This window comes from Crocodylus porosus, unplaced genomic scaffold, assembly GCF_001723895.1.
Source record: "Crocodylus porosus isolate Cpor-Errol unplaced genomic scaffold, CroPor_comp1, whole genome shotgun sequence".
NCBI classification, from domain to species: Eukaryota; Metazoa; Chordata; order Crocodylia; family Crocodylidae; genus Crocodylus; species Crocodylus porosus.
The window spans coordinates 7,812,375-7,839,868 of NW_017728928.1; the positions used below are offsets into that span (position 1 = coordinate 7,812,375).

The 27,494-nt window shown below is 40.4% G+C and overlaps 1 protein-coding gene across 4 annotated transcripts in view; it reads right to left on the bottom strand.

Moving 5' to 3' along the window:
- The window catches only part of STXBP4 (syntaxin binding protein 4), a 123,979-nt gene that overhangs the window by 31,783 nt on the left and 64,702 nt on the right, over positions 1 to 27,494 (bottom strand). For 3 of the 4 annotated variants that reach the window (XM_019542452.1, XM_019542451.1, XM_019542450.1), the window contains 3 exons: positions 23,531 to 23,647; positions 22,485 to 22,531; positions 18,288 to 18,421 (listed from right to left, as the gene is read on the bottom strand). In XM_019542452.1, the coding sequence (XP_019397997.1) occupies positions 18,288 to 18,421; positions 22,485 to 22,531; positions 23,531 to 23,647 (298 nt within the window). The remainder of the gene's footprint in view (positions 1 to 18,287; positions 18,422 to 22,484; positions 22,532 to 23,530; positions 23,648 to 27,494) is intronic. The other variant, XM_019542453.1, reaches the window with a different exon arrangement.

A 27,494-nucleotide genomic window follows, 5' to 3' on the forward strand; every position in this document is an offset into this window, starting at 1 on the left:
AAGATTGACGGGGGGGCTTGATAAGTCTTCAAATACCTGACTAAAAATTACATTGATGATGGCTGTAGGGGACAGGACTAGGAGCAATGGCCTCAAACATCAGCAGGAATAATTTCGGTTGGAGGTTAGGAGGAACTTTTTGACTATGAGGGTGGTCAAATACTGGAACAGGCTACTTGAGGAAACTGTAAAGTCTCTATCTTTGGAAGGTTTCAACAGCGGGTTAGACAGACACTTGGCTGAGATGGTCTAGTCAGGAAAGGCTTGGATTTGAGCAGGAGGCTGGACTAGATGACCTTGTGAGGTCCCTTCCAGCCCTACCTTCCTATGATTCCTATGTGATTATCCAAGTGAAAAAGGCCCAAATTCAGTTCTCAGAACAGTTAAGGATGCAAGAAAATAACCTATAAATAACATCCACTTAAAACACGTATGTTTTACATTGCTAGGTAGAAGTCAATCCTATAAAGAAAGCTGGCTTAAGACTTCTGTGGCACTTAAATTGTATCTCAGGTATAACCATTTTCCTTCCGCAAACCCCTCTTAAAAACACACAGATGTCCTATTAGGTTCTCCTTCAATCTTCTTTATGCTCCCTGGTATCTACACTATTATACCCGTGCATCATATCTCACTGACTGGCTAGTTTCTAGCTTCTTAAATCTTATCTACTTAAAAAGGGATGATGGAAGGGACTCTTTTTATTCAAAATAAGCACAGTTTCCTTGCAAAGATCTGACTGCAGCACAGTCATAGCAACCAGGGCCCACATATCTACCCAGCTTCTTGGGTGGCTTTTTGGATTGTGAGTTCTGTGTTGTCATGACTGTTTCAATGTCTGAGTTAGCCAGTTGAAATCTAGCTTGCATAGGTCTACGTAAGTGGACTGCAGTGTAGTTACAGACAGATATCTACTTTTCCACTTCTACTGGTGGTTGAACCACATTGGCAGGATAAGGTGAAGGGAAGAGTGATTTTGTACACAAGGAGATTCTGGATTCAGGTCCTGTCTCTGGTGCAAACTGCCTGTGTGACTTATCTCTGTGCTTCAACTTCTCATCTATAGCATTATAATAATGTTCCCTTCTCCTACCTTAGGTGTGTCCTGATTATTCAGACTTTAAAAGCACTTTGAGGTAGGGACTTTTCTACTTTATTACACATAGCACTTAGCACAAAAAATCCCTAGAAATACTGCAATATAAATGAATATGGGCATGGAGGAAGCAATGACTTAGTCTAAGGAACATGAACTTCTGTCTCCATAGCTATTGAGACTAGGCATGACGTTCATGGGAAGTTGCACAAAGTCAGGTGAATTTTGTCACAGAAAGGATGCATAGAAAAATGGAATAAAGACCTCAGGATTTGGCCCTAAGTTTTTAGAAGTCAGCTTTTTAATAAAGTCTTGCACAAGAAATATTGGAGAGGAAACTAACAAGGCTCATCTGCATATTGGCTCATCTGCATTTTAAGGTATAATAATGTCGTATACTTGTTTTTCATTCTTAAAATGTTTTGATTAAAAAGTCAGCACAGACGGTACCTGCTCAACAGCTTACTCATCATTTATCATTAAAGGTAGGTGAATGGAGAAAGAATAAATCAGCTTTCTAGAGATGACAATACAGAGGTTTGAAATCTAGGTCACATTAAAGAACATTTAAACACTGATTTTTTTTCCTTACTGTAAAACAACAGGAACAGTGAATACACTACTTATCAATTACTGTACAATTAGATAAGTTTACATTTGGCAATCATTGATCCTCCTGGATCACGGTGTATGCATGATGGCCACCCAGACCTTTGATGCATATGCCTGGGCAGGAAGTTTTTGGAGGAGTGGAGGCTGGCCACTGAGACAGAATCCAAAGACCATACTAAGTCCAGATGTTTGGTGCTTCCATGGCTGTAGTCATCTAAGTGTCTGGGAATCAAACCCAGGTCTCCTGTGTGGTAGACAAAGATTCTAGCACTGAAGCACCCTACTGCAATTAAATACATAATTAACTTTATGGGGAGAACATCCAGGCATCCCGAGGGAAGACAAGCTCTAATGGTCCCAAACTGCTGGAAGACCATTTTAGATTGGACATAAGGAAAAACTTCTTTACTGTCTGAGTCTCCAGATTCTGGAATAGACTCGCCCAGAAGTGATGCAAGCACCTACTTTGGCTACTTTTTAAGAAACGCTTGGATGCCTTTCTTGCTGGGGTCATCTGACCCCAGCTGACTTCCTGTGTCTTGGACCTGATGATCTCATGAGGTCCCTTCCAGCCCTAATGTCTATGAAATCTATGAAATATAAAAAGATTTTGTGTATACCTATCTTGGGCTTTTTATCTGGCTTCCCTATTTGTGTGCACATAGGAGTTTTTATATTTGGAACCTCAGACGTCAAATCAAATATGTGAACCCCGATTCCTCCATGCTGCGGAAACACCTACAGCAAAGAGACGATACTAATCCATGACTAAAGTTCTTGAGATGTACTGTCCACATGGATGCCCTCCAGGTGGGTCTGCCTGTACCACAGCACTCAAGCTGGGAAACTTTGTATCTGCAGTAATTGCCACTAGATTACATTGACATGCAAGGTTTCCTGGTCCCCATTTCGAAGACACCTGCATGATCTACATTTATAAGAGCAATCAATTACAATCTCCCTCGACATCAAGCAACACCACACTCCTTCCAATTTTTTGCTTTAAAAATCAATCCACAGCCTGGCCAAACAAACATGTTTTACGCTGTGCTTTGAAACTTGCCAGACAGATATAAAAACCAACCCCCCCAACAAAACAAACAGCTCCCTCCCTTCACTCCCCAAGATCAAATGCAAGCAAAACCAAAAGAAAACCACTTTGTGAATTTGTTTGGCACCTCCCACTCGTTTATACATCACTAGACCCCATATTTATGGTTGGAAGAAACTGGGCAGAACTGTCCACAGCTTCCTGAGACCTCCTGATTCTAGGGATAGATCATGGCATCCTCTGTCTTTAAATCCAGGTGGCATCATAGAAAATTAAAAAGAAAGGCTTCTTGGCACACACAGGAGCTTTTTCAACAAAGAAGATGCTGTATGTCCAATCTGCTATTTAAGCATGTAGACAATAAGTATGTGATGATTATTAACCTAACTCAGACCAAGCATATTCTTCCATCCCAGGACAGCATTTGTGATCCAAGGAATAATGAAAAATAATGTAGAAAAACAAAGTGCAATAAAACTTTTGGACAAACTTGAACAGAACCTATGCTGCCTGCCCCTATTTTCAGGCTTGCAGTCCCTCATTAGTCATCCTTCTTCATAATGAAGACTTTAAGAGGATGAGACAGTGTAAGGTGCTGCATGACACTGCCTTAGAGTCATCCACTGACATCTTTTTGTCAATGAAAATACACTGCAGAAATGTAAAGTAGACAGGACTGATAAAATAGGAACAAGCTAGTTTAAATAAACAATCTCTAAGCCACTAAGAAACCTGCCTATTTGTTCCTGAGAGTGCAGAATATGACTAAGTACATTGTAATCAGTTTGGCTGCTATCATAATTGTTGAAAGGTCGGATCAGAGTTTCTTATTAATACATCTTCCATCTACTCAGACAAATCTCTCTCAAGCTGATTACAATGGAGTATTTGTAAAGGAGGCACTGCACTCAGACTCGGGAGATCTCTCTTCAGTATCCAGGTTTTTTTAGACTTACTTTGGGACTTTTCATTAAGTCACTGCACTTCTTTATGGCTAAGTTACCTCATTTATAAAACAGGATAAACTGTTGTTACGATACATTTGAGGCACTCAGATACTATGATATTGGAACCAATACCTTTTAACAGGTGAGAACCCTGCAAAACCTTGGAGCCTTAAAAGGTGAAACAGAAGAACATTTTCAGTTTAGATTTAGAAAAATAAAAGCTAAGTGAGGGGGGAACCCCCCAACACTGGTTCAAATATTTTGGGTTGAAGAGTTCGTTGTCAGAAAATAATGTTGGAATATTTTGTAGGAACTTACTAATTAAAAAAAACATAGAGGAGCGTGAAAGCAAATTGTTAAGGCTGTCCCATTTTCTTTCAGTAATGTCAAAATGTGTTTAGATACGGAAAAACTGCCTCATTTCTGACTACCCCCTCAGCTTCGATACTGCATACATTTTAATTCTGCAGTACATTTATATACATTTTATCTAAACACATTAGATATCTTAGGTGTATTTTTTGACATTATCAGGATGAAAGTATTAAATGTCATTGAAACGAAACATTTACAAGTTCCTACGTTCTTTGAAATTTCAATTCAATATAAGCCTCCCCCCCCACAAACAAACCCAAACAACCCAACAACACCAAAACAAAAAACCCAATTGAAGCTTTTCTCACTCCGATTTGGATCAAATACAGAACCAGATATGTCAGAGGATTGCCAGAACAGAAATGGCAATTTCTGGCCAGTTCTGCAAAACACTTTTTCTATTTTGCACGAAAGTTTTAAACCTTGAACTGTAGCTTTTTTGTAGATTAGAGCATTGTGGTCAAGATCCTCAGTTGGTTTAAATTAACATGGCTTCATGGGCTTAAGGAAAAAAGAGGACACATGAGCGTTCTTAATAGATCAATGAGACTGTGGTGAAAATGTCCAAATACGCCCTATTCACTTCTTCTCACCAACGTTAGGAGAGGTGGAACTGTACTAAGGGCAGCAGAGTAGTAGAGCATTCACAGTTGCAGGCAAGATGGCAGAGAGATGAGGTCAAGTTTTACCTTGTTGATGACTCTGAAACTCATGCTAAGCTCCGGCCTACTCGCAAAAGTTAAAATACCGAATACTGCAGCTAATTGCATAATGGAAGAGGATGCGAGTTCATGGCTAGGCCATCTGAGAAGGAATAATGAAGCATCTCTTCCAGCTTATCTTGCTATATTCAGGATGAGATTTCAGGCAGACTCTTAGTTGTCTGGTGTGTAACCACATGAAATGTCTATCCTTGATTAATTAGTATGGTAAATATTTCTTTTGCGACTAACTCATGTTCATGTACAGGAAAAGACATTCTCCATATGTGATAGATGTCTCCTCCTGATTTAGTATGTTTTTCCTGGCTGCTAATAAGTTTCTTGATATGTTCCAAACTGGATCACCTCTTGTTACTGAAGAAGGTAACTCATTCAAATTAGAAATTTCTGCTAACCAGTAATGAGCAGGTTTTTCCTGTCAATTACTGCTCAGGACTTTCTCTTGATTTACACAACTAAAAGAATGCTTTAAAGATGCTAAACTAAGGGTATAAAAAGGCAGTACAACAGAAAACAGCATGCGCGCTTCAAGAGCGAGAAATCTCTCTGACACCAGTTGCTGACGCGCCCGATTTACTCGAGAAGTTGAAGAGAAACAGACCGTCTCTTCGTCTCCTGTTTGGTGAGAAATCACCACCTTATAGCTAATTATTGGACTTTGATTTGGTTTGGGCTCACTTGACTTGATTTTAAATACTTGTAGTAAATAAAGCCTTTCTATCACCCATCGAACAAGGTGTCTTGTCAATCCCTGGGCAAGTCCAGAATCCTAGGTTTTTATTTGCTAACACCTTTAAACATCAAGGTGTAGCCTGACCCATCCATACCTGTGCTTGCTCAAGCTACCCAGAAACGCAGAGCATATCCAAGCGCTAGGACTCAGCCCAGATCTCGAGGCTGTGTGTCAGAGTTAGCAGACTGAGCACTCAACTTCTTATAAATATTTAACTGATGACTTGGTTCAACAATCAGCCATGCAAAAACAAGCTGGTAGTTTTCATATCATCTCCTTATACATCTACACAGAACATGCTTGGATTTGTCCCGAGGACTATAGAAACTGTTCTCAATGCTACAGTAGTTTGACTTGTAATTTCAATTTGTTTTGTTTTTCTATCTACATAGAAGAAGAAGCTGTTCCCTTCTGGCTTTGTTATTGTGACCTGATTTTCAATGCATCTAACAAGCTGTTAACAAGCTGCCAATTATCTATGCAAATGAGTAGGAAAAGATATAAAGTTTAAGGATTCTAGTGCAAAATGTAAACTTATTATTATTTCATTAACTGTCTTTACCCATATGTCTTAGAACACCTTTGCTATCTTGCATGCAACGAACAACTTGGAAATGAATCAGAGGTGAAAGGTTGCACTTACTCTGTACTTTCATAAGTTTACAAAAATATAAATCGAGACAAATTATGCTCTCAGGAACACTGGCATAAATTTGGAATAACTTGACCACACTGAAGTTACTCCAGATTTCAAGTGGCACAACTTCAAATCAGAATTTGTCTTGAAATTTAAAAGGACTCTATTTTAAGATGCAATTTACTTTCAGTGGTTTGCTCCTTTCTAGAGAATGGGAGAACAGACCTGGGACATAACCTGCATTTCTGGCAAAATCATTGCATATAACTTCATTTACATGACCCAAAGAGACCCATTTTGAAAACGTAATGCCCTATCAATACAACGGCTATAATATCTTCTACAGGAACATTTACAATTTGATATTAAAATTCCAGCTGACCTGCTAAAATCCTTTAATTAAAGTCAATTTATGCAGTTAGTAATTCAATATATCCAATATCCTGCCATTAATAAGATTTCATCCAATTTGTCCACATTTTGGTTCTTATCAAGAATTAATTTACAGATTATTTTAGAAAGAGCCAGGTTTCTTTAATGCAGGCTGAATGACAGTTTTGTGATTTCTAATTCCACTGTAAAATGGTGCTATTATTCACAAGCTGGCACAAGCTTCTAATTGGGAATTACATTTATGGCTATATTTCCAGGTGTGAGAAAAATGATCCTCATCAAAATAATTAGAATAGGTAGGAGACCACAGGCTCATATGTGCTGTTTGAGAGAAAAGGGTGAATGGAGCTGTTTCACTTCAGTGAAGAACAGTTTTTAGGAACTCAGCAATTGCTCAGACATTAGTTTTTATTTTAGACTGGGGTGTTCAATTTATCCAGTCCTGCTGGCTGAATGAGGGGCATGGAGCCGATCTGGAGACCATAGATCCGCCCTACAAAGTGGAGCAAGCCCACAGGGTCAGCCCAGAGCAGACAGCTTAGGCAGCGTGCACCTTGGGCCAGTTGTGCACGTTGCATGCAGTGCATGCCAGCACCAATCCGGAGCACGTGTATGGAGCCAGCATGGGGCACTTGCACTGGACTGGCTCCAAGAGCCAACTCTGATGCATGGGGTTGGTCTGTAGGACCAATTTGGACCAGCCCTGGAGCCAGTGCATGAGGCCGGGCCGGGTTGGTGCAGTGCAGTGTGAGCCCCAGACTGGCTCTCTGTGCTGCAAACAAGCTTTGGCCCAAGACACTGCATGCAGCAGGCGCCAGCCCCAGTCTGAAGCTTGTGCCCCACATGGCGTGCTGGGTGGGCACGAAGCACCTGTACCAGACTGGCTTTGGCACTCAGGGACAGTCCGTAGGCCCAATCCAGCCCTGGAGCCAGCACGCAGGGCCAGTCCAGCATTGGTGTCATGTACAGCACGCACTGGATAGGCTCCACATGCAGCATGTAGGGTCAGTCCAACACCCATGAGCTGGATCCTAGGGCTTTGCAGGCTAGGTCTGGCCAAGGGGCTGCGTCTCTGACACCCCTGTTCTAGACCAACTGTCCAACAAGATTAAAACACCTTCATCTTAATCTCTCCCAATTTGCCTAGACTGACTTCAATTGTGAGAACTGCCAGCTTTTACGATCGCTGAGCATTTATCTCCACTTCAGCACTAGCACCTCTTCTTCCCCACCATGTTTCAGATGGTCCCCCTCTCTGCATCCAGTCTTTCTTTTATTTCTTTGATGATCTTTTTTAAAGCTAAAGTATTGCAAACATCAATCCTTCTTTCATTTTCCCCCTTACTACCAGCAAACCCACCTTGTTCCCCTTGTCCTGACTGTCTTAAAGGGTCCAATTTATCATCCCAGCCATATTAGGAAAAACTCTCTCATGAGGGGGTAATAAAGCACTAGACCAGGTTTCATGGAGAGGCTGTGAAATTTCCTTGAAGATTTTTAAGACTTGGCTAAACAAAGCCTTGGCTGCTTTGTGCAGGGAGTTGCATTATATGACTTCCTGAGGTTCCTTCTAACCCTAATTTTCTATGATTCTATGAATTTTTTCAGTTTTACTGTAGCATAAAATCAAGCACCTAAAAATTAATGTTTTTACATTATCTCCTTGCTCTGTTATCTCAACTAATGCCTACATATACATGTTTGGAAATGCACTTTTCTGGACCTTGACACCACCACAATAGCATCCTCAACTTGCTATAGTTCTGGGTTTGCAGTTCAGCAGTGCAAAGAACTGCTAACACAAGTTAGAAGCCAAGTACAGTTGTCAAGGAAATGGGCACTTATCATCCGGGTTGCTGATGCGTGCATATTATTCAAATCAAAATTAGCTCTGATATATGCACTCAGCGTTCCTTGATTTGGGGGAAATAAGTCATTGCCTGAAGTTAATTAAGGCGTGATTTAATAAGATTGTAAGACTCCTTTACATGCACCTTCAGTCAACTATTACAACATCCCTCAACTCACTGAATTACGGGATGCCACTAAACTGATGGAATTTTTCAAGGTCTCTTTAAACCTGGGCTTGGAGCAACATACGGTATTACAGTGCAGAGTATATGGTGCATGTAACTGGGAGGTGTTAAGACTGCATATAGAGTCATTTCCCTCATACGTTACTTTTGCATTCCTTGCTTAGCTATCATCACATCAAAGCATACTTCACCCAGATAAGAACAAGAAATCTGCCTTCCAAGAGAGCTAGAAAAGTCTACTGGTCAGTGATATACTGTTTCTTGAGGGAAGTCTACATGGAAAAGAAAGTAGAAAAAACATGCACAACAAGCTTGAGAACCTACAGCAGTATAGCTGTCATAATTCAATATTAGTCACAAATCCAAATGTCACTTTGCGATACACATTCATTTAATATTGCATATGTGCATTGCTATTTATTAATATGTACTTAATAGGTTATAATAAGAATAGCCCCCGCATATGTCTCTAGTTGACACTGATGACAGTTTTACCATAAGGCCAATGACTGAACATTCATGGTACCTAGTCCTAAACCCATTCATTGTATCTAGTCCAAAACTGAACTCAATGGCAGTTTTGCTACTGACTTCAGCAGAAACGTAATCAAATGCAAGAGGAGGAGTGAAAAACCACTTTGGCCACTTTTGTTAGTTAGGTGGAAGGTAAGGATAAGATACTAGGGGGGAAGCCTGTATTACAGCCAAGTAGCTGTACTTGTTCTGAAGAGTAATGGAGGATTTCTTTCAAGGGATATCAACCCAACACTACCTCCACACCTACATAATATACAATAAAAAACAGAGAAAAAATTAAGACTTTTAAATGCATATAGTCTTTCTTATGCTTGGTCAGTTGGCTAGGCAAAGCAACCTCATTAATAAATGAATCAGTTCAACCACCCAATGATACCAGAACAGAGCAGAAAAGAGAAGGTACACGTGTGAAAACAAATTCCTATGGCACAAAAGATCTGTTTTCTCCTTGGGTTAATTTTTGAGGTAGAGTATGCTGTAAGCTTATCACATCTTTAAGTAACAAGCTGTGACTGAGATAGAGCCTAAGACAAAGAAACAAAATTCTACTTGGCTTTTCAGGTGCATCTCTGTCATTCTTACGGGAGTCATTTCTCCAAGAAGATGACCTGTATGTTCTTTCAGCTGCTGTATAAGCTGTCTTTGGAGTGTACTTGCTGAACTACTTAAAATTTACACGCTATCAGTAATTGATATACACATAGATAATGACTTTGGTTTACTTTCTACAGCCCAGCAGATATTATTCAGCTTGACAGAATCTGGAATAGAGATGTAAAATAGCTGTGGAAGTGAGGAGAGTGAGTATAGCTGTGAAAGCTCTGTATGCCCTGACACATAATTAATGCTACAACAAAAATCCCAGCAGCATTAAAATGATCATTCAACAGGAACTCAGTTAGCCAAGTACATGAAAAACGCAGCACAACCAAACCAAAGAAAAACAAGGGAAACCATCTCAAGCCTAAGCCAAAACTCCTACCAAATCAACGTCTTGAGCAATACACCTGGAAGGTCACTATGTTTGCTTACACTGAAAGGTAACATTAGGAAAGACCTGAAAGAATTAAGCTATCTTTATGCAGTGTCACAGGTGGAATCAAGGACAAGTTGCCCGAAGTACAAATTTGATCCAAAGTGCATCAAAGTACACAGAAATCTTTCCATCAGGCCCTTGGTGACCAACCAGTTTTCCCACTCTCTTTTGGAGTACATGTCCACAAATCACTGCATGAACCACTGTACTAAGAGATAAAAAGAGGTAAAAATAAAAATCCTGTCCACTTTAAACAAATTACTAATAGACTTGTTATGAGGACAAGCATTTCTGAACAATTCAAAAGGAGATTTTTATACTTCTTCTCAGCCCAGATTAACAGACTTTTTCTCTTTCCTCTACCCGCCAGCCTCCTACCATGGTAGAAGAAAAGCTCACAGCAGACTCATCTACACGTGCAATTAGTGCACCCGAACAAACTTTGGCACAGTTTGTGCTGGAGTTTATTGCTCCTAGATGCCGCATTTACATGTGAGCCAAGGACTGCAGCACAGCCCTGGCTGGCAGGGGGCCCAGGGGCTCAGCTTGCCAGCCCGGAGCTGCTCTGCCCTGGCTCAACATAGAGGGGCTAGCTGGGATACAAGGGGGCTACAGTGAGGGGCTAGCTGGCAGGCAATCCCAGCACTGTAGCATCATCGTGCCCTAGCCAGCCCCAGTCACCATTTACATGTGTGTTGCACCAGAGTAAATAACTCCACCATAGGACAGTATTTGTGTTGGGCAGTACTATCCTACAGGGGAGTTATATAGTTTATTCTGGCCTAATAGCACTGCATGTGTAGACAGTAATGCTTTACTGTGCAGCTAATTAGTTGACTGCAGTAAAGTACATGTATAGATGCCCCCTGTATTTCACAAGCAAAGTAAAAAATATCAGGATAATCTTGGTTTTCAGAGATGCAGCTCCTGATAATTTTGATCTGCTTCCAGTTTTGCTAATTTGTCCCTAGTGACTTTTGACTTGATTAGGTTGATCATCCATAACTGAATCTTATCGCACATTTCTTTTAACAGTTAGCACAAACAGATGTTAACCAAGGACTTCTTGGCCTCATTTACTGCCTCATCTTTACATACTAAAGATGACCCTTCACTTGGCTCCTGCCTGACCCCTACCGGTTGCAATGAACACTTCTAAAAAGCCAAGTTTTCTAACTGGGTTCTGCTACTTTCATATGTCTTCCACTTGTGTTTTATTTCAAGGACTGTAGATATGCAATATGCAGATCAGCTAATATGTCAAATCTGTGCAAGACCCTTGAAGTCTATTTTCCCCATTTCTCTGGGTTGCTATTTACCCTCAAGTAAGCAAGGGCATTGCAGACTTTGGCCCTGAATGTATTTCTTGGAAAGAATCACTGTCTTATCTTATGGCTTTGTACTGACAGTAACAAATAGCAGAGGGATAGGATAGGATGCTGGGCATCCCTAATGGTAGAGGGTGGCAACAGCAAGTTACCATTAATGAGTGATCATGAATTAAACTGAAAAATAATTGATTTCTGTATCCTGGTTGCTAATGGTTTTGTCAGATGTCAGAGACCTGGAGTGCAGAACTGTCAGTAGTATCTTGAGTATCAAGAGAAAAGGAACTAATGAGGAGTGAATACAAATTCTACCAGCTCCATTTGAACTTGCAGGAGGTACTCAGCACCTCTCATGATCTGGCCAAAAATGTAGATTTGGTACCATGTATACAACACAACAGGCCAACAAAATGACTCCCAAGGCAAATGCAAACAATGTTTGGTCAGTGCAACTTTTGCCTGTAGGGTTCTCTCAATAGGATGTTTCTATGCATGGGGACAGGCAGAATCTCCTGGGTCAGCGGGAACGCTGCACTCATATATTAGGTGAGTATGCCCTTTTAGGAAGGGCATTTGTTTAGAGAAAAGTTTGTAGTAAACAGCAGCCTGACTGCCATGTGTCATATTCCAGGGTGACAACAGATTAAAGACACATGGAGCGAGAAAATATTTTAAGATGCACTTGCAAGGTTCCTGCTGTACGGTGAAGCAGACTATAACACTTCATGGGATACTGATGACATACTAGGATTATATCAACAATAGCAGGTTTGTATTTTGGGCAGATACTTTCAGGTAGAGTGTAAAATAAGCAGTCAGAAAAACTTGAGAGTTGCATTATGGTAGTGCAGGTTTTGAAATATTTAATGTTCACTATATCGTGAAGAGATAAGCACGTTCCAGGGTCAATTAGATCTTGGACACTGCCAACGTCTAGCTGGGTTTTGATTATTTTTTTTTTTGTGAAAGTTTATTTGGATTGGAAGCGAGGATCAGGCTCTCTCAAATTCTTAGAACATGATTTTCACCATATGGGGCTCCCAACTGCAGCCAGCAAACTACTTTCAAATGCTATAGTATTTCACTGAGGCCCCATTTCTCCTCTGCAGGATATGAGTATGTCTTCTTGATGTCTTTGGGAGACGCTTGTATCCTGCTGGGCAGAACAAGGCCCCAGAGTTGTCTGCATGCAAAAATGGCCAACAATCATTCAAAAAGATGATTGTAGATGAGCTCTTTATTATTATTATTATTATCATTAGTGTTATCACACTGTGTGGGACCCTGCTGTGCCAGGTGTACCAAAGAACAAAAAGACGGTCTCTGCTTCCTGAAAGAACTGACATATGATCTTTATGCAGCTCTTGTCCTTCAGCAGCTGTCTGACCTGAACAGTTATGCTATGCTTTTTCAGTCCACTCAGAGAAGAGACAGCATGTGTGTGAGACTGTTGTGGATACAATGATTTTTTTCAAGCCTCTTCATTAGCCAGGATGTGCCAATACATGCAGGAAGATGGCCATTTGTGTGGATAATCCCCACTTCCTGGACTCCCTCCTAGTTTGTGCGAGAATGCTGAGATCGTTTCGAAACAGCGCTTCAGAAAGAAATAGCCTTTACCCTAGACTTGCACTTTGCATTTTCAGCAGTAAATCAAAAACCTTCATCACAAAAGCAGTTTTGATCAGGGCATGGTTCATGGCTTCCCCTTATGCTGAATGAACTACTGAAATGCTAATCAGAAAGGGAAAGGTATTGAGTATACAGATTTTCAGCTACCCTACATATTTGTCTGCTTAGCGATCTAGGAAATTCTTGCTCCAGTTCTAAAAATATATTATTAATGAACTACTATGTACTGCAGTCCTGGCTGAAGAGAGAGGAAAAAAAGATTTCGCTCCTCACTGCAATGTTGACTATAAACATTCGCTTTCGTACATTGTGAGTGGGTGCTGACACCGGTGCCCCTTTTCAGAGCAGTCCTTGCAACAGCGTTGAGGACCACATGGGAAACAATCTGTGAATGTCAGGCTCAGAGGACTGCAGAGAACTGTTGAATAGTCATGCTGCCTATTGCTTTTTTTTTTTTTTTTTAAGCTTGCAAAGCGTTAATGTTTCAATCTTGTACACAAGGCCAGCAGAGATGGAGTCTATCTGTAATGCTCTCCAAATCAGAACAAACCCAGAAGGATGAAGTTCAATCTTTAAATCCTTCTCTGCAGAGCTATTTTTAACCTTCAGTTCACAAAATGGATCCGTATGATGGCTCTAGAGCTTTCTAACAGAATCCTACCTATTACACTTGACACTGCCAGATGTTTGTCTTCAATTGCATTTAGAACTAAAGCTTTCTCGCATGATTTCCTGTGCAGTATGATAGAAATAATTTAATATGACAGAACATATCCATTCACATGGGTAGGAAAACTGATTCGATCCTTCCCAACTTTCCCCTCCCCCAAGAGAGAGAGAGAAAAATCTTCGTTTGTCAAATGAAGCTAGCTGAAAATCAAGTTATTGGTAGCTGGATTTAGACCATAACTGCAAATTAGATACAGCTATTAAACATGCAACATATCATGGCTGTACAGCAATAAAAATGCCTTAATAAATTCAATGAGCTTGCTGTGATTATTTTGCGCCTTCATTTAATCTACTGTAATTCCAGGACTCCTGGCCTTTCTGGGAAATTTTAAAATCTTATCACACAGCCTTCTTCACATGACATTTCAAGCACTCCTGTCCATAGATGGTAGATGAAATGGTTTCTGCATCTTGGAGTTAAGGATTCACAAGCAACATAACCTGACCAGAGACACTTATTTAGCATTTTTCAAAATGTTGTCCCAGCAGACAGGTAAAAGAGAATGGAAACATTTATTGTAATGCCTGTTCTCACTGTAATTCCCAGGTCTCTCCAAAAATTCTTGAAATGTTTAGGGCCACTTGGAAGTTAATCCGTCTATCCTGGATTTGCATTCACAACAAATGTGTGTGTGTGATTTGCATTCTCACACACTCCCAAATATAGGTAAATAATGAAAATGGGCAGCCATTTGGATGTTCTTGATTGGAAATTATGTTGTAAATCGCTATGATTTCTTACCCTCCATCTCCAACCAAATATCAGTCAAAAATGGGTTTACGCGGAAAACATGCGCAGCGTTTCCTAAATTTAGCTCAAAAATAAAAGTGCCTTTTCAGTCTCTTGGAACAACATTATGATTTTCCTTAACACTGGGCTAAAATATAAATGTTCACATATATCAGTAAATTCAGCAGAGAAACACTTTACAATATTATAGCGTAACAGTAAAGCATTATAAGCCCAAGTAATTCAATTACTTTTGCATACTTCTGAAGCCCCAACAACTCTGAAATTTCTCACCCAATCTGTTTTACATTTCCCAGAAAATATCAAATTTTGGCACAAGTTGATAACTAAAACGTTACAGGTACACTGCCTTCAATTTAACAAAGGTGTGGGCTTTCATGAAAAAACTGAAGCTTATAAAAGAAGACTGGCTTCAACTTTAATTATGGCTCAAACTAATGTCTTTCTATAAATAAAAATATAGCAGAGATTTAGGATTAGAATTAGGTGGCATACTTAATGAAAATAACCTCTGATACAATTGTTACTAATAGTGTCTTCCACCGGATTCACTACACATAAAACATCACTTCTTTCTCTAACGGACTGCTAGTAGGTTTAACAGCTTTGAGAGTATTTGTTCCCCTTAGCCTTTGCATGATTTCAATCAACAAGCAGGAAAAATCCCTAAACGATGCTCAACTTTGTAAAAGACTTTGAAGATCACTACCACTTTGATCAAACTTTGGCCTCGTGAAGGAAGAAACTATGCCTGTGCAGTACAAATACCCGTGTCTGTAAAGCTAGCATTCCAGACTACAGTTTGCCGTCAGGAGTTTGGCCGGCTCGCTGAGGTCAACAGGAATCTTTCTACTGACTTCAATGAGTTTTGTATCAGGGCCAACGAAAGGGAGAACCCCAAGTGTCTGGAAACCCTTTACGGTACTTACGGGACTTCCCTCTCAGAGTTAACAAATGAAACCATCTGAAGTACCTGCCATGTGTTTTATGAAGTGCGATGGATATTACTGCAAAGGGCTGAAATTACTGCCAAGCTAGCAGTTCTTTTCATGATTTCTTCATTAAACAAGTACCTTCTTTGCTAGGAAGCTGAAAGGTGTATTTTGCAAGAAAGAAGGGAAGTAGAAGAAATGAATTAGAAGTAAAAGCCAGATTTACTCAGCTATCACTGTAACTCTTTGAAAGACTTGTCTGCATGGCAGTGAAACAATAATTGAAATCTCCATTACAAGACATTGGCTTTGTTGCATTCTGTTACTGGCAACTTAATCTTTTATTTGCCCAGACAAACTTTCCAGAATTAGACACCTTGGATTTAATAGCTCTGAATTCCTATTCTTTCTGAAACATCTACCTATTGCCATCTTAAATCACAGAATAAATGTTTTCTTGATTTATTAACCTGCTGTGTTCTAGAAAAAAAAGCTGATCTAGCTAGGAAGAAAGGCATGACAAGATTGCTCTCCTTTTTCAGAGTAATATACATTTCTGAAACTTTAAACTGAAAATAATCAACCAAGCAACACACATCTGGTTAGAAATAATTTAAGGAAGTAGTTAATATGTTTCCTTACGGGAATATTAGCAATGCAACATCCTTCTATGACCTAGTTTTAATTGAAAACATTGGCAGTAATAAGGTACGATATTTCATTTTGTTTACTTTTTGTAGGGTTATATGCTTTCTATAAAAGTCTCACTATGATTAATTACATGACCTTCAATGAATTAGAGAGCGTATCCAGTTCACATAAACAAGGTCAATTATTATTTCCCTCCATTGACAATAAGATATGTACGTGGTAGACTATTTTGATAGCTCTGCCTAAAGTCAAGGAGGATATACAGATTACTATTGTGGGTGCACCAGGAAGGAGAAACACTGCTAATTCTAGAGACAGCTGCTAGTGTCTGAAATGCTACTAACCTGCGTGTCACGGCTGAGACACACATAAGGTCTGAACAGCCAAACGTAACGTAGTTCAGGATTTTGGGGGCTAGCAACTCCTATGAGTGAAATGAAAATCAGAGTAGTGGCAAGCCATGCTAAATATTCCAGAAATCAGTTCAAAGTAGTAGAAACTTGCTAACTCTCATTGAACCCACGGCCCTTACTTCTGTGATTATGCTTACTTATACCAATGGGCCAAATCACATGCACAAAAAAGGTGTAGGATCAGGCCCTTCTAATCTGGAACTGCATAACCTATTTCTTGTAAAGATTTAAGAAAGAGAGAGCTGTAATGATGTCTTTTTACTGGTTATGCTTGATCACAACTATATCTGTCATATCCTCGTGTAAAACCCACTTACAATGTAAAGGACCCTGGCGTAAAAGGAAAAATATTATAAATTGAAACGGAGTGAGTAAGAATGCAGTCAACTCTGCACACTGCTATCAAATACTTTCCTATTACACCAAACTGTCAAACTGCTCTGCTCAGTACTTACTCCCAAATCTGGATTTTTTCATTTATGACAGTTAATTATGAACTAGGATATCAAACATACTAATAGATTCTCAATGAAAAGATACAAGATACATTGTTCCAATTATAGCTTCGATACTTCAACAATACATGTTTGACAGTTGTTGCATTCAGTGATTGTAGCACTGTTAAAACTAGTGACTGACTATCTTTTCTTTCAGGCCGTTGCAAGTAATATTGATCATTTTTTATTATTAATCCATACAGGCCCGTCTTCCACCTCTGAGAAGACAGTTCATTCAAAATATAACTACTAAAAAGGCCTGAAGAAAAGACTAATTTTGTATTGCTCAGGGAAATGGATAATCTTTCTGCTGGAATGTTATTTCCTTTTTCTTTTGGCCTTCACATCTTGTCTAATTCTTTCCCTTCAGCCAATATAACTCTACTGACTACATTTTTTGCCAATTTACGCTGCTAAAATCAACAGAAAAGTGAGTATTAATACATTTATGTTGTTAAAAGGTTGAACTACCAGAATAACCCTTCTCTGTAGACTAGAATAGGAGGCAGGATGTAGGTGTGTGAGCTTAAGATGTGCTTTTTCCTCCTATAACGAGACTTTTAGCATTATAATTAGTTTTTTTCTGTGCATCTTCTCCTGTTGTGTCAGCTATTTACAATTATGAGCATGGGTATATCAACAGTGACGCCCTAACACAGGGTGATGATCAACATCTTACATCATAAACATAAAATGCCCTTTCAGCTCTTGATTCCGAAACAAGCTCTAAATACTATGAATATATGAACCCTTCCAGCAATTTTTAATCAAGTGAGGATTTTTCCAGATTTGTTTCCTTCTGAGACGTCTTCAACTATTATGAGTTAGGTTTACTAACATACCTCTTGCCAATGGCCTTCTACAGATGTTCAGTTTCTCCTGGGAGAGTTGCTGATCTCCCAGGAGAAATCACAAGTGTACAAATGTTCAGGCTCTTTCTTCCAAAGTAAAAACAAGCCACTTCAGGAGAAAAATAACCTGGCAAGAACCAGGGTTAAAATCACTCCCAGGAGAGTTTCTCCTAGGAAAGGAATGTGGAATGTTTCATTTACAACTGCTGAAACATTCTGCCCTAAATTGCCAAGTGAAAGGTGAAACTGAGAAACAGTGCAAGAAGAGGGGAAAAAAATTATAGAATATATATACGTATATACACATACAGATACACACACTCACAGTCTACTTCTAGAATGGCACGGACAGATTTAGCAAGGTCTTTGGCTTCAGCTCCAAGGGCTGCTGTGACAGTACGTCCGTTCTTCCCCAGTCGTGCAAGTAGCGTCTTAGCTGACAACGTCGCTCTTCTATCACTGAAAGGAAATAACTGTTTATTTGGCAGATTGCAAGGAGAAATATTCCTTTTAATAAAAAACTATATATTTCTTGATTGGTTTAAATCTCACTTCAGGGGAAAAAAAAAAAAAAAAAAAGGACTACATTACCAAATTCTGGAGACTTCCTCAAAGATTATTTTGTCTTAGTAATAAAAAGAATTTTTGGGGCAGTTCAATTAAAACAGAAATTATGCATTTCTGAGACCAGATCCCAGAAACTCAGCTGGTGTGAATCAACACAGCTCTTACAGACTCTGTGAAACAACCCAACTGGAACCAGAATCTGGCCTGAAGTCATCTTGTGGTTATTTATATTGGAGTAACATTGAGGAGACCCAGTTGTGGACCAGAGCTCGACTGTGTTAATGCTGCAGAAAAAGAAAACACGAAGATGGCCTTTTCATACGTAGGAAAGCTTTATTGTTGGTGTATTATTATTATTATTATTATAGGCATCTCCAATGTATAAAATATTTTCTAGATACCTATTCAGACAAAAAGAACAGGCATAGTCAACCTTCCATCTTCCACTCTGTCTGAGACTTTCTGTGAGACCTAGGGAAGTTACTTCTGCTCAGACCCTGTTAAAGTGGTTATGAAAAGCTGATGAATTCCCTGAATACTCTCAGGCATTCTGACAACACCAGACATACATCATTCTGATAGCCCAAGTCATGCATGGAGATCCAACACTGACAATAGCCATACCTCCAGCCCAGCTATATAATTATGTTTCCCATAAATACGCACTCAAGGGGGGTAGTAGAAGGGGAGAAGAGTAGGGGAAAGGAAGACTATGTTAAAAATACAACTTAAGGTGCGAACTGGTGATGAAAGGGATTCTGGATGCAACACAAATCAATCCAGCTCTTCCTAAAGTGAGTGAGAATTTTGACATTTGCAATATAAATCACAAGTCCACATAAAAGGGTGCAAAGGCTCCAGTTCTGACTTTTAAAAACTGCAGTTGCTCCCTATGAAGTCAATAGAGTTACTTTAATGAAAATGGTGGCATTATAATAAGAATTAAAATTATGCTTTTTTATGAATTCACACCATCTACTTTGAGAAGTTGTGGAGTAGTGTATAAATAAAAAATGATGACAACAAAAGTCCAATTTGTATTATCGTGCTAGTCATGAATAAAGAAAAAAATGCAGTGAAAAATAGCTGGACTCCCAAAACTCAAATGTACGTGGGGTTCACTAAATTTCACTGGCCACCTAATTTGGTGGCCAAATCTCCGAATCTGAAGACCCTTTAATCTCTCTGAATCGAACTGGAACCTTCCAAGTCGATTCGGAAAGAGTTGGAAATTTGGATACACACACAGCTTTAAATGTTTTTTCTACATACCTCTAAGTACCAGCATGGCTCGTGAATGCTATGATGCTGGGGTGCGTGGAGTGTCCCACGAAGCGTGGGGGGCACCTGGGGTCCTCCTATAGCCAATCGCTGAGCTGGGGGAGGGGAGGTGGCGTGGGGGGCCCCCTGCATGCTCGACAGTGGACTCGGAAGTGGACTGGAAGTACTTCCAGTCCACCTGCGGGTTCAGTGCTGAGCATGTGGAGCACCCCCCTGTACTCCAGTGGGACACTCCATCTGCCCCAGCATCACAGCATTCACGAGTTGCGCTAGTACCTTGAGATGCATAGAAAAAACTTTTAAAGCTGTGTCTATGTCCGAATCGCTGATTCCCCGAATTGGCATTGAATCTTCAGATTCAGCCAAATCAAATAGGACCGACTTTGCACACCCCAATGGTCTGGATCCCGAATCCATTAAGCACTTTCTTAAGTACTTTCCTTTATGGGTATTTTCTGCTGCCACTGAATTTCTATTTTATCTACCATATTTACTCAAATAGAAAATGAGGTCCCTGAAATGGCATGGGGAAAAAAGCCCCTCATCTTATAACGGCATACAAGGAAGACTCACTAAATACACTGTCTATCATTAAACTGCTGTAAAAGCAGCATGTGCTCAGCAATGGAAACCAACTATGAAGTTGATTAAATGCAGCCAACACTGAGTCTGACTATAAAACACATGGCCCACATTGGGCAAAAATGTTGATGGGAACCAACCACAAGGATAGGTTAGTGCAATCCATCTGAATTACACATATGCTAGTGCCCATTAAGTACAAATCCCCTCATTGCTGACTCTTTTTCAAGTCACAGTGAACCACAACGTTGCATACAATTCACCCGGAATCTCTGTCACACCCACTCTCAGGCTTGTACATATGAATAGTGTGACCCTGCTCACTATAAAGTGAAGACAGACCAAGTTGTCTTCCACATACATTTTTGGAGAATCCCAGGACTTGTGACAAGAACACCTGGTTTTAGTCATGAGTGGACTAATTACCACATGGATCCTTCGTGGGGGGCATCTGGAGTATACACATACGTACTGAACAGTGCTGAGCTGTGGGGTCACCATAGAAGGTGGGGCCACATTAACTGTATGCTCCACACTGAGAAAGGAGGTGACAGAGGGATTCTGGGTGAACTATATGCAATAGCATGGTTCACCATTGCTTGTAATGCTGTTGACTTGGTGGAGCCCAGCCCAGTGGTATAAGTAGGTGCCACAGTGCTATTCAAAAGTGTGTTTATGAAACATCTGTGCTAAAACTTGCAGCAGTTTCAAAAAAAGGTAACATGCATCAAAACACTGGAACAGGTTACCCAGAGAGGTTGTGGAATCTCCATCCTTGGAGGTTTTTAAGACCTGGGTAGACAAAGCTTTGGCTGGGCTGATCTAGCTGAGGATGGTCCTGCTTTGAGCAAGGGCGTGGACTAGATGACCTGAGGTCCCTTCCAACCCTAATTTTTTCTATGATTCCATGAATTTTGGATGAACTAAATCTATGTGCACTATATGTAAATTGCTACAGGCGTGTTTAATTTCAAGATTACTGTTTTCAAATTTGCTCCTCACTTCCACGTGCTCAGGGAGAGCAGGGTCTGACAGTAAGGGGAGGGGCAAGGTGGTGGCAGGGGAAAAAGTTTTCAGGAAGCAGAGAGCAAAGGGCTACCTGATCTCCCAGATTTATTTTCCCTGCTGTACCTGTGGGAGGGGGACAAACTCAAGGCAAATGTCCAATAATTAGATTATCTACCTGGAAAATTATAACAAATTAAAAATGTTTGCATATCTAATTATTGGGATGCTGTCTTATAATTAGGGTTGCCTTCAAGTAAATACAGTAGACATTACCACTTTGTTTACATTACACTGCTGTTCTTTTCATGGGAGTACCTCTGCAATGCACAACAGTTAAAAAAAATTATATGAACAGGCAACATGACCTTCTTCCACTGAAATCAGTGGGAAGCTTGCTGTTGGCTTCAATGGGAAGAGGAGAAAATTCAGAAGGGAACTGAACTGAGAAGGCACACCCAATTTTCTCCTGTATTTGCTTGTAGATGGCTTGAAGCAAATCCCCTTTCTAGCAGATTGAGGTAGGTGATTTCTCCTTACTCTTTTTGGGAGTGGGATCTTGTGGCAGGGGCAGTTTGGTTTGGGGCCAGGGCAGAACCATGATCTGCAGCCTGCATGCTCTGGGCAGGGGCACGCAGGCAGTGGATCACAGCTCTGCCCTGGCTCAGGACTATGCTGTCAGCGATGTAAGGAGCTGGGGAAGAGCTGCGACCTGCAACTTGCACACTCCGGACAGGGGCATGCAGGCAGCAAATCATGGCTCTGCCGTGGCCCTGAACCAAGCTGTCCCTGCCACAAGAACCCAGCGGTTCTGAAGCAGCCCCATGCCCTGCCCTGCTGCGTGTCTTTCCAGCGCAGCTGGGGCCAGTCTCCATGGCAACCCCAGGCTTGCAGCTGTAGCTGGGGTCTCCATGGAGACTGGCCCCACCCATTCAGGCAGGGTTGGGTGGGAAATAGAGTCTGGCTGCCAGCCGGATCTGCCATTTTGCACACCCCGGCTTAAGATGTGGTTTTGGGGGGCGTCTAATTCTGCCACAAAGGTTGTCACGTTGTATCATATCAACACAAGTAGTTTAGGTGCTCTTACCTTAAAGCTGACAAAGAGGAGTTTTCTGACAGGGCTTCGTGTACAATCTGTTGGCAAGTGTTAAGGAAATGCACAGTTAATATTTCAGATGTACCATCTGCATTGCTTCGTTGTCTACTTACAGATCTTCCCTCCCTCCCTCCACGAGCTTTGTGCTTATACCCCTTTATCCACAGAGAATGATTGGAGTCGTAACACTTTGCTCCTGTCACAGGACAGGTAAACAAAAACTGGCATATAAAATGCATATAATGACGTCTCCCTGCACATACATGACACGCATTTTCCTGCTTTAAACCTTTCTGTTATGCAAAGCAAATAAATAATGGGCCATAACTTCAGTGACTATAACCTGTTCAAACAGCCCAGAGAAAAACTGGCCTGTAAAATAGTACTAAATAAGGTAAACTGGATTAAACATATACAAAGCTACCATTTTGGCTTCCAACATATGTTCAAAATAACCTCTGCTTAATAATTTATAGCTTTCCTTTAATTTTTGAACATGAATTTAGTTAACGTTTTGAGAGGGGCGACTTGAACTCTAAATTTCATAGATTTCATAGGCATTAGGGCTGGAAGGGACCTCAGAAGATCATTGTGTTCAGCCTCCCACCCAAAGGGCAGGAAGTCAGCTGGGGTCATAGGATCCCAGCAAGATAAGCATCCAATTTGCTCTTGAAGGTGTTCAATGTAGGGTTTTTTTTTTCATTTTGAATTCTTTTTCCAAGGTAATTTTTTATAGACATTGACATATGACTTTACGAAACATTTTGGTTCCATTAACACCGTTTTTTTTGATGAAAAGCTATTTTCACAAAAATTCTCATCCAATCTACTTGCAATGCACACAGTAACAAACAGGATTCACAAACCGCTACATCAAATTCTGCTGTCACATCCTATTCTAGGAGGTTGCTTGAAACTGTGAAACTCTCTCTTTAAGACAGTTATACTCCGTATATCATGGTCATACACCAGATGTATTACCTTGTACATTTCCTATATAAAAACGTTGTTGAAGAAATTGGAAGTGGAAAAATTACCTCTGTGAACTGCAGCAGTTTTTCAGTGGCCACTTCAAAGGCTTTCCTAGATGACTCTGATTTCCGTAGCTGGCAGTCTAGCACTGTGATTCTCTTTCGTAAATCATGTGTACTATCCTGGCAAAGGAATTCAGTCAGTATCATTGGATTAATTCTAAAACTTTATCAGTTTCTCTTATTTGTCATTTTTCTACTTTCTCATACGACAGGGGTAGGGAGGGCAAATCTAACATTTTTAGGGTGAAAACAAATTAAATTACTGTTTGATTAAAAAAGGACTAGGAAGAACTAAAAATAGCCTCTAAAGTAATACTATTCTTTGAAAATAAACTCTGTTCAAAGACAATTTAGTAAGCCTGTGGATTTTGAATGATTTCCGCTGACCCTGCTGCTTTCCCATCTCTAGGGCTGTGTTCTGCTTTCCTTCAATCCAGTGGAACACTCTCTTTTTCCCACATGGCCTTCTAGCTTTAGAGCTGATAGTGAACCCACTGAACAGAATAGCTCTGATTCAGCTATTCATTAGAGAGGGAGTTGGGAATTAGATCTCCCACAGTGATCAAGGTGTTGCTGTGAGAGACTGCTGAGAGTCACCATTTCTTCTCCACATTTCTCTTTTTTGTTTTTTTTCCATAAAGAGATACAATGAAGTGCTGGATCTCCTAGTAGTCCCATAAACCATGTCCAGATGAGCGTGGATGTTTGGTTCCCTAGGGATAACTAGCAACGGCACACCTTGTGTTATGCACCCTCTGGCACATGGCAGGATACCCTGAGTGAGGTAGGGGAGGCTGGGACCAGCAACGGGATCTCCCAGGGTCAACCCCCGCAAGGTAGCAGCGTGGGAAGTGCCTGAATGTGCAGTGTGTGGTGCAACAGATGGGTCTGCGGTGCCACACATCACACAGCAGTGCTCATCTGGACATGGCCCTAGAGTGCCGATTCAAACACGATGGAACACGAAAATCAACTCATCGTTCAAACGTTACGGATAATTACTCAGTTAATTACAAAAAAAATGAAGAAGACTGCACCATACTGCATTCAGTGTTTTGATAAATGTAGACTTATAACATACAGAAGACAAACACAGAGTATTTTGAAAAAAAGCACAGCTCAGTTACATGAGAACTGAATGCTGCCCTTTTATTTTTGCTAAGTGGGGACTGATCCATTTATTATGTGCATCTATAAAGCATGAATGATAAAAGTGTGCATTAACAAAGTTCTGCTGTATTAACCTACGTACTCCGAGACAGAAAGTTGTGGCATGCTTTGAACAATGTTAAACAACTGAGATTTTACTATATGCATGTGTATAATCCACCGATGAGTGTTTCTTACACGTCGTGCCTGATCTGTAGAGGATGTTAATAACTCTCCGTGATGCACATGGTGCTACAGAATGTTATGGAGAAGTTCCTCTTTGGAAGAGGAACATTTCTGGGGTGGATTTACCATTTCTGTGGTGTTATAAATAGCGTGAACATATTCATGCCCACTCTTTGTACTGGTCAAAGTGCTACAAATATAATGTGTTTCCATATCCTAAGTCTGTTACAACCTTAGCTATAAAATCCGACTCAAGCCCTCAAGAAGTAGACACTCTCGCTTTCAACTCTATGAGTCCTTGTTTCAATTCCTGTGTGATAGGATGAAAATGATCTTGGGCACGTTCCTATGTTTGAGCTGTACACTGATCAGAAAATTTGAACGAAAATATGTCCTAGCAGAAAGGGCAGAAAATGTTTTTGCTTGAAAAAACAAACACTGAGTGTACTCTAGGTGAGTGTCTCCAAAACCCTACAGTCTGAATCAATCTTAGTGGAAGGCTTATAACTTCTACAAAGAACCTTTTTAGTATTAAATATATTGTCATTGGAAGAACACAAGTACACATTTATAATAGTTTTGTTTGGCAGGATTCCCAGCATCCTGAACTTCAGAGTCTGCTTGATTAGACAGCCTCTGTATGGTATTGTATATCTCACTGTTCAGTATTGAAAAAGGAGCTCCTACACCTTCTTAGGATTTTATTAAATGCAGCCAATTGCAGTGGTTTTACTAAGTACAGTTCTCTCTTTTTAGCTTTAAGATGTTATCTAACGGCAAAGTGGAGCAAAGCTCTTCTTAAAGCTCTGTACCTAAAGAACAAGGTGAACTGATCAATACCTCTTACGTAAAACTACTGGCTGCATATGTTAAATAAAAAGAGTTCAAAGCCTCCTACTGACCGGGCCTGATGCTCTATTGCCTTGCTCCTCATATCATCGCTTACATCAAGGGCAAGCATTTTACACCAACTTTGTACCGCTACTGGGGCTTATCCCGAACCTACTGGAGTGTTAACATTGAAAAGGATGAATAGAAAGCCAGGCCCCAAGTCATATTTCATAAGGGCTCAAGACCAGATTTCTGAGCGCTCACCTCAGAAATTGTCAAAAACGTTTAATAGCCAACATGAACCAACCACATTTGGCATTTTTGAAAAGCAGGGCACTTATATCAGCACTAATATGTGAGCTTATCTCTTGGAAATATGGCCCTAAATGGCTACACAAAGGGCATGGAAGGCAGTCGAGTATCAGTTTTCTGAAATTTATGGCTCCAGTACCACCATTTTACTTTTCAACACTGAACTCATTTTCAAGATCATAAGAAAGCAGGGCTGGAAGGGACTTCCTAAAGTAACCCAGCCTCCTGTTAAAGGCAGAAGCACCCCAGCCTAGAGTATGCAAGCCAGCTGTCTAACCTGCTTTTAAAAATTCCCAGTGATGGAGAATCACAACCTCTCTAGCTAGCCTCTTCCAGTGTTCAATTATGCTCATAATCAGGAAGTTCCCTCTAATCTCCATCTAACCTACCATCACCCTTCAGGTCTTTGAAGGCTGTTGCCAGACCCCCCGCTTAGTCTTCTCTTCAGGTCTTTGACTACATGACCCCAAATCATCACCCTTCAGGTCTTTGACTAAATGACCCCAATTCTTTCAGCCGTTCAGTAGAATTCATATTTCCTGGCCTCTACTAATTCTTGTTACTTTTTGCTGGACTCTTTCCAAACTCTCTATATCTTTTTGAAGTTTGGGACTCAAAACTGAACACAATACTCTAGGTGAGGCCTCACCAGTGCTGAACAGAGTGGAAGAATCACTTCTCTTGATTTGCAAGTAACTTTCTTGTTAATACAACCTAGTATACTGTTGGCCCTTTTTGGCAACGAGAGCACACTGTTGGCTCATACTGAGATTATAGTCTATTGTAATCCCGCAGGTCCTTCTCTGCAGTACTGCAGCCTAGTCAGTCAGATGAGAAGGGCGAACTTTCAGCAGGACAAAAGAGAAAGCCAAAGAAATAGATCATTCTGGATATGCTCTGCTCAAATATTCTTCCCCTTAGCATTCATTTTTCTACTGAGGGAGACAGGTCATCAGGCTTGGTAGATGACCTGTGGTATATGACCCACTGCCAATTCACTGGCTGTTACTCGGTTTGCTTACGCCGACGCTCGTCTTACATACGCAGCAAACAGATTGTTAGTAATGAAGGCCAATTCAAAATTACCCCAAATTATTTGATTTGTGAAATAGTATCTAAAAACAGCTCATTGGGAATAACAAGTGGCTTCAAGCATGAGGCTCAGGTGCACCATCCTTTTCATTTAAAATAATGCAGATTTAGGTCATAAAAACGTTTCTATAGTGCCTTTAAAATGCTAAGCTTGAGTAGGCTTGAATTTGTTCATGAATAGTCCTGGATTTTATATACGATTCTTTTTGCATCACTTAGGATTGGGCAAGAAGTACTAGAAACACACCAAGATTAAAAAAGGGGAAAGTCCTCACTCAAGGCATGCTTGCATTGATTTAAAAAAAAGAAATTGAGCAAAATATGTAAGTGAATTTGTTCATCTTGGAATCTGAAAAATCCTCTGGTCTTTCACACTTTTGTGAAAGCTGTTATCAGC